Source organism: Papaver somniferum, chromosome 3 (assembly GCF_003573695.1).
Source record: "Papaver somniferum cultivar HN1 chromosome 3, ASM357369v1, whole genome shotgun sequence".
Lineage (NCBI taxonomy): Eukaryota > Viridiplantae > Streptophyta > Magnoliopsida > Ranunculales > Papaveraceae > Papaver > Papaver somniferum.
Window position 1 is genome coordinate 40,470,117 of NC_039360.1, and position 8,054 is coordinate 40,478,170.

General features: G+C 34.9%; 1 protein-coding gene across 1 annotated transcript; it reads left to right on the top strand.

Annotated features, from left to right (window-relative positions):
- Positions 1 to 3,682: 3,682 nt before the first annotated feature.
- On the top strand, positions 3,683 to 6,902 carry LOC113359335. The gene is made up of 5 exons (XM_026602988.1): positions 3,683 to 3,947; positions 4,008 to 5,188; positions 5,540 to 6,240; positions 6,400 to 6,691; positions 6,816 to 6,902. The coding sequence occupies exons 1-5, from the start codon at positions 3,683 to 3,685 to the stop codon at positions 6,900 to 6,902; spliced, it is 2,526 nt and encodes an 841-aa protein (XP_026458773.1).
- Positions 6,903 to 8,054: the final 1,152 nt, after the last annotated feature.

The following is an 8,054-nucleotide window of genomic DNA, read 5'->3' on the forward strand; positions in this document are numbered from 1 at the left end:
TCTTTTGATAATAATCAAGGTGAATAGGAACCAATTGATAATCCGGTCTTATATTCCCGAAGAACAGCCTTGAGTTATCAATCACCTCACAAAAATCTTAATCGTATGGTAGCAAAACAAGATGTTGCGGAATCACAAACAATGAGACGAAGATATTTGTGATTACTTTTTATATCTTGCATATCGGAGATATTAATCTCAAGCCAATCAATCTGATTGTAATCGTACAATAGAAGATGCAAGATCAGATCACACAACTACGATAAAAGTAGTATCGGTCTGGCTTCACAATCCCAATGAATTCTTTAAGTCGTTAACCTGGTGATAGACACATTTTTTTGTCTAAGTTGTCCTCAATTTTCTGTATTGTTGGTACTCGATTTCGTACTTATTATGGTGTTTTGTGTGTTTGTAGGTATTTTTTGGAAATAAATATTGTTGGAAAATTCGGCTGGAAAAATCACTCGGAGCAACCCCAGAGGACATTTGCTAAGCGAACTCCAAGTTTGGATAAGGGGCACACTCATTCTCAGCACCTCGGCTATGTGTAGCCCAAATTCATCTTTAGCACCCATCTTCCTTGTTTGATTTTGGTTTTATTGGGAAAATGGAGCAGTGAACTGGCAGAGTTTAAAATCAAGAATTTGATGTAATTTCTTGAGATTCAATGGCTGAAACTGTTAGGGAATGTTCCTTTGGTCGAGACAGGATTGGTATGGGCTTTGGAATCGGCTAAATTTAGCTAGATAACTCGCGAGAAGAAAACATGCAGTCTTTGCATGAGAGAGTTATTTCACGGAATTCTGTTGGTTTTGGAAAGTTGGAGCGAGTCTACAACGTGTATCAATCAGTTTGGAGTGTGTAAACAACAGCTAGTTGCGTGAGAAGTTAAAACAGGGAAGAAAATCCTTATCTTGCATGCAAATATTATTTTATTGATTGTCGAGTAATGGAAGATTTTTGGGGAATAATGAGCGAGATTTCTTGGTTGTCATGTTCTCTATAAAAGAGTTGTTGGGATGTCAAAGAAGGGGGACGGAGAGTTTGGAGAAGAACAGTGCGTAAATCAGAGCTGCAGAGAAATCTTTTCTGCTGCTGCATAAGTTGAAGAACACGAAGAACATCGACCCCAACAGACAGTCGTTAAGCTACAGTGTTAGCGACATAGTACTTGTATCGTTCTTTATAACAGTTGTTTTGTAACAAATATAATTGTTACAAACCCGGTTTTTCATCATTTCTCCCTTATTCATCATTTGTAAACCCTTTGAGCAATAAAAATGATTTTTGAGCGTGTTTCCAACATGATGATGAGAGGCTAAATTTTTGCTTAACCAAGGCAATGGATGAAGCTATTTACACATGAATAATGGGTAACTATTTCATTTTCTCTAATTTTTAATTATAATTCATTCAATCACTGCTTTTGCTGAGTTTTTAAATGTTTACATAATTTTCTTAATTACTTGTGATTCAATCTGATAGATTATACTTTGTTTAATCAATTGATAGTCTATTCTTGGGGAATACAATTAATATTTGAGAATATGTTTTATTATTTGGGAATTAAGAAATAAGGGACTTAAAAGATAATTAGAGTTTAGGATTATTTGCCATAATTTATTCATGTGTGATAGTGGAATCAGTGTCTTGGTTATTCCTAATAATCTTGAATTAAGTTTTGTTTGTTTTTAAATTTCATTAAATCTAAAATCTTTTGCTTTCAGAAGTCTCAACGAACTTTTTACAACAACTCAATTGAAAATCACATCAATTTTCGGCGCCGCCGACGCGGACTTGTCTTTAGGACAGAGTTTTTAGATTTTTTTTTTTAGGTTTTTATTTGTTCTTCTTTACGTTTTTGGGTTTTTGTCTGTTCCTTACAGATTCTGGAATTTGGAGCGAAGGAAAAATTTGCCAAAGCTTTTGGTGAATACTTAAAGATTTGGAGTAAAAGCAAAGTGAAAGGAGCGAAAGAAAGGAGGAAAAGTTTTTAATAGTGACTCGGCGAGAGCAAAGGTGACTCAGCGACGGAATCGGTGATTAATTCGGAAAATTTCTCTTCATCTTTCTTTGATTTCTGGTCAACCAAGCATTAATTTCAGGTGATTTTGTTGATTCTTACATCATTCATCATGTTTTCTGGGATTAATTGGTTTTAATTCAGGTGTTTTACTTCGTAAAATGGGATCTAAAATGAACTCTGAGCCTGATAATATTTCTTCAGTAGAAGAAATGAAAATTCCTTCGATTGAATTACCTGATGAACTATTTGAGAAAAGTTTAGATCCATGGCGTTTTTCTTTAATTGGTAGATTAAATTTACAGAAGATCAAATTTGTTGATGCTGCAATAATTCTTAGAAATCAATGGAAATTAATTGGGGAATGTAAGTTAATTCCATTAGGTAGAGGTTTCTTTACCATCAAATTGGATAATGCTACAGACCGTAACTACATCAAATCTCAAGTATGGGAAGTTACATATCAAATCTTGAAGGTTAGAAATTGGGTGTATAATTTTCGACCTACCAGTCAAAGAACTTCTAAGGCTTTTGTTTGGGTGAGATTTCCAGGTTTAGGTCTTGAATTCTGGAGTGAATCAATTCTGTTCAAAATTTGTAAAGAAATAGGAACTCCAATTAAAATTGATGATGCAACAGCTAAATGTGATGTTGGATATTATGCAAATGTTTTGGTTGAGGTAGATTTTGCTTCTTCAGTTCCAAACAAAGTATGGATTGGGACTAAATATGGGGTTTTTTTCAAGAGGTTTCCATTCCAGATTGTCCAAAATACTGCAGTAGCTGCAAAATGGTAGGTCACTTTATCACATAATGTAGAGTAGAAAAAGCAAAAAGGAATGGAACTAATTCAGAAAACATAATTACTCCACAACAGCTTAAGAGTTCCTCAGAAATTCTTCAGCAGCCTAAATCAAGTTCAACAAACAATTTGAATGCTTTATCTTCAGCAAGGGTCACTAGGTCATTTCCCTTTGATATTTGTGATACATCAGCAGATGATAATGAAGACTCTGTCATCCATACATTTCATGTTACTCCAACAGTTCCAGTTCATCAAAGTATTCACACTGCTACTACTGGGAGATTCAGTCCTCTTGAATGTGTTCAAGAAAATATTCTTGAAGATATTGTGGTTAGTGAAGATAAGCCAGCAGATTTTGTAGAAACTCCTCAAATCAAATTTGTAGATGGAAAGACAGGGACAGTTTCTAATGAAACTGTTAAGGTTACTTCATGGTCAAAAGTGGTTGAATAGAAAGTGATTAGTCCTACTTCTACTTCTTCCACTTCTCAACATTCTCCAGGTGCAGCTAAAGGTGGTAATCCAATTGTTACAAATAAGAAACATAATCTCAGACAAAATCATGGTAAGGGAGGTACCAAAAATCCTCCACCACCAAGATGAAGATCATATATTGGAATATTCGGGGCCTAAGAAGACCTAGGGCTCAGAATAAACTAAGGTCTTTGGTGAATCAATTTAAGCCATCTCTAGTTTGGGTGGCAGAACCAAAATTTTTTTGTAGTGCTTCTTTTTGCAGTCAATTAAATCTCCCTGGAATGAAAAGTATGGTGATACATAACTCAACCTCATTTACAAAAGGTAATTTATGGTTATTCTGGAATGTTTCTTTATCTACTCCTCAAGTTATTTCAATGTCTAGCCAAATAGTAACTGTCAGTATTGGTGAAGTATTAGTTTCTGGTGTTCATGCTCATGTTAAAAAGAGTCAAAGAAAGTTTCTATGGTCAGAGATGGAAATAATTAGTCAGCTACAAAAACCATGGGTTGTTTTAGGTGATTTTAATGCTATAATTTCACCTGAAGAGAAATTTGATGGTAAAGCTCCTAACAGAATTTCAATGATGGATTTTATTCATTGCCTTAATGAATGTAACTTAATTCAAGCTCCTAGTACAGGTCAGCAATACACTTGATCCAATTGTCAACAAGGAACAAAAAGAATCCTATGTGTTCTAGATAGAGCTGTTTTCAATTCTTTATGGTTACAAAAGTATGGTGATTGGGGATATAAGGTTGGATTGAGGATAGTTTCAGATCATGCTCCTTTATTATGTGGTTGTGCAAGCATACCCAGACCAAAGATTGTTCCCTGGAAATTTCAGAAAATGTGGATTGATCATCCATCATTCTTAAGTGAAGTGAAGAAAGTATGGACTGAGAATATTATTGGTGATCCATCTTTTATTTTCATGCAGAAGATAAAAAAGCTAAAAAAGTTCTTAAGTGAGTGGAATTGGAGTGTTTTTGGTAATATTAATACAAAAATTAAGGAGGCAGAAGAGAAAGTTCAAAAAACAATGGAGTTATCTGATCAGATTCCCTTAAATGAAGATCTTTTAGCCAACTTAGTAGCAGCACAAAATGAACATGCAACTAGAGAAGTTCAAGCAAATACTCTTATGAGACTTAAATCAAGAGCAAAATGGATTAAAGATGGTTGTGCAAACACTGAATACTTCCATGCTAGAATGAAGATTAGACAAGCAAGAAATACAATTAGTGAACTAGAAGATGCAAATGGAAATATTATTAGTGATCAATCTCAAATTGCAGATACTTTAGTAAAGCATTTTCAACAAAAATTTGAAGCTCAAGATGTTGATGTTTCTGAAGAATTGCTTAATGCTATTCCCTCAATTATTACATATGAAGACCAAGAAATGTTGGACTCAATTCCCATCACTGAAGAAATCAAGAAAATTGTTTTTGAAATGAACTCAGATAGTGCCCCTGGTCCAGACGGATTTCCTGGATCTTTTTATAAAAGTTGCTGGGATATAATTCAATTGGATTTAAAAGATGCCATACAATTTTGTTGGAGAAGAAGATTTATCCCCAAAGGCCTGAATTCAAATTTCTTAACCCTCATTCCTAAATGTGCAGGTGCTAAGAAAGCAAATCAATATAGACCAATTGGATTGAGTAATGTATTATTCAAAATTTTCACAAAGATAATTTCTGTCAGAATAAATGGACTCATGGAGAAGTTAATTTCATCACAACAGGCTGCTTATGTTAAAGGAAGAAGCATTCAAGAACAAATACTTCTAGCTTCAGAGATGGTAAATGAAATGAGGAAAAAGAGAAGAGGTGGTAATGTGGCTTTTAAACTGGACATATCACAGGCTTATGATTCTGTAAGTTGGACTTTTCTTCTTTAAGTTATGCACAAATATGGATTTTCATCATCTTGGTGTGATTGGTTGTTAACCATGTTTAAATCTGCAAAATTATCAGTAATGGTCAATGGAGGACCATGTGGTTTTTTCTCAATGCATAGGGGTCTTAAGCAGGGTGATCCATTATCCCCTATTTTATTTATTTTGATGGAAGATGTATTGAGTAGAAATATCACAAAATTGGTTGATACAGGGCAAATAACTCCAATGGTAGTTAGAAATGGAATATATCCAACACACTTATTTTTTGCTGATGATGTTTTCTTATTATGTAATGGAGCTAAGAAGACTTTGGTCTGTCTATTTAAGCTGATTGAAAAATATCAACATAGCTCTGGCCAGATGATTAACAAAGCCAAAATCAAGTGTTTCATTGATGGTACTAATTCAACCAGAAAGCAACAAATTAGCAACATAGTTGGTATGGATATATCTAATTTTCCTGATAAGTATCTTGGTATCATTCTGGCTCCAGGAAGAGTAACTACAGAAATGGTCTGGCCAATAGTTCTTATGCTTCAGAGCAAACTTGCATCTTGGAAAGGAAGATTATTATCTTTTCATGATAGACTGATTCTTGTAAAAACAGTTTTGAGCAGCTACCCTCTTTACAATATGGCAGTTTATAAATGGCCATCTTCAGTTATTAAGATACGTGAAAAACTAATAAGGAACTTTCTATGGTCAGGTAATGGAGAGGTTAGAAAGTACAAAACTTTATCTTGGAAGAAGATCTGTGTGCCATATACTGAAGGTGGCTTGGGTATTAGAAGGCTAAAAGTTCTTAACAAAATTTTGATGATGAAAATGATGTGGAAATTGGTATACTCATCAGATGAATGGGCTCTGTTCTTTACAGCTAAGTTCATAGATAAATATGGTATATGGTTTTCAAAATGGAAATTATCATCAGTAAGAGAAGGTTTGCAATGGGCTTGGCTTAATTTACAAGAAGACATCTCTTGGAAGATTGGAAATGGAGCTAGCATCTCAGTATGGTTTGATAACTGGTATGGATCATCCCCACTAATTAATGAAATTGGTTATACTGATTTTGTTCATAACAATATGCAGTTGAAAGTTCAGGACTTAATCATTAATGACTAATGGAATATACATCCTCAGTTGCAGCACTTGTTACAGATTGATAACTTGCCTCATATTCACAGTGGAAATGATTCCATAATATGGAACCTACATAGTAGTGGAATGTTTAATAATGCAAAGGCAGTGGAGAAAATAAGACACAAGGAAGACAAGGTAGATTGGTCTTCTTATATATGGAGGAAATCTTTGCACCCAACTATTGCCAGCAACATTTGGAAGCTTATACAAGGAGTTTATGTGAATGATGACATGAAAAGAAAACAAGGATATGAAATGCCCTTTATATGTTGTATCTGCAAATCAGAGCAGGATTTTATGGAGCACACACTGTGGCTTTGTGAATTCAGTGTTCAGGTATGAAATTGGCTTGGCAATATGTTTCAATTTCCCAGACCATACTCTTTTTCAGAAGTTTTCTCTGCAGCTAAACAACACAGTCCTATCATTGATAAAGTATGGATAATCTCTGCTTGTACAGTCATTAAGGAGTTGTGGTTTCAAAGGAACAAAGTTTTCTTTGAAGGAGGTGATGTTAATATTCATGGTTTCAAGCACAGGGTTATGAAAATTGTTCAAGATCATGGTGTCAGAATAAAAGGGGTCAGGTGGAACAATGACTATGAAAACCAAATTCTTAGTCTCTTTAAAAATTGATTCTTAAGATTCCTTATTTCTTGTAATTTTTCTACTTTGGCTATTGTTTTATAGTAACTTTTGTATTCCTTTAGTTTGTCAATAATTGAAAAAAAGGGTGATTCAGCAAAAAAAAAAAGGAGCGAAAGAAAAGAAGAAGAAAAATTAATTAAAAAAAAAGACATTTTATTTTGTTTTTATTCTTTAGAGTTTTTTTTTTTAGACTTTCCTTTTCTTTTACACTGTATTTTTGGACTGTGGACTGTGGACTTTGGGACTTTTTTTTTAAACCCTACGGAAGGGTAGTTTAAATATAAACTGTTTGCAGATAAGGACGGCGATTACGATATCGCCTCGGCCTCTCGGGTTCGTATATGACATAGGAGTCGTGGCTCGAGTCGACTACAACGGTTCATCCCCCGTATGGTACGGGAGGTAAGTTTGTCGAAACACTCGTGAATCCCCTGTCAGCGAGTTACTGTATTCCTTCGTTTGCATATATGCTGAGGATTTGAAAACAACTGCTTTAATTTCCTAGTAAAGGGCAAGGACTGGCCATACAAGATAAGGGTTCGGATTTCATCATCGTTCCCTTCTTGCCCGCCTTAGGAAAACGAAACCAAACGCGAACCTAAGCCTAAAATTTGACTAGAAAGAGACCTATAGGGTAACGAGCTTAATAGGAAAGTCATTCGAAAAATATTGGTTACTCTTTTAAGCATGCTTCAAAGTTCATGATGGTTTCTGTGAGTTGAATACGCCGCTTTGTAACGCCGGTGAGGCCTTGGGTATCAAAGCTCCACTGAGCTTCCCTCGTCTCGATTCAACTTACTTTAACTCGGATTGATTCCAGAGGGGTTTTCTTAAATTGTAATGAATTCCGTTTCGAAGGATTAGAAGCTGGTCTAGAAACAACCTAAGTGGAGCCATCATGCTTTTTGTTTACTAGAAATCAGTAGGTTTGCTGTGGTGGAGTCAGCCTTGTTTGTGTTTGCATAGAACTTCCCTTCATTTTAGGATTTGTTTTTTTTTCTTTTGTTTTTCTAGTGTATGCCCGAGGTTATTAGAAAGCGGGCTTGGAAAA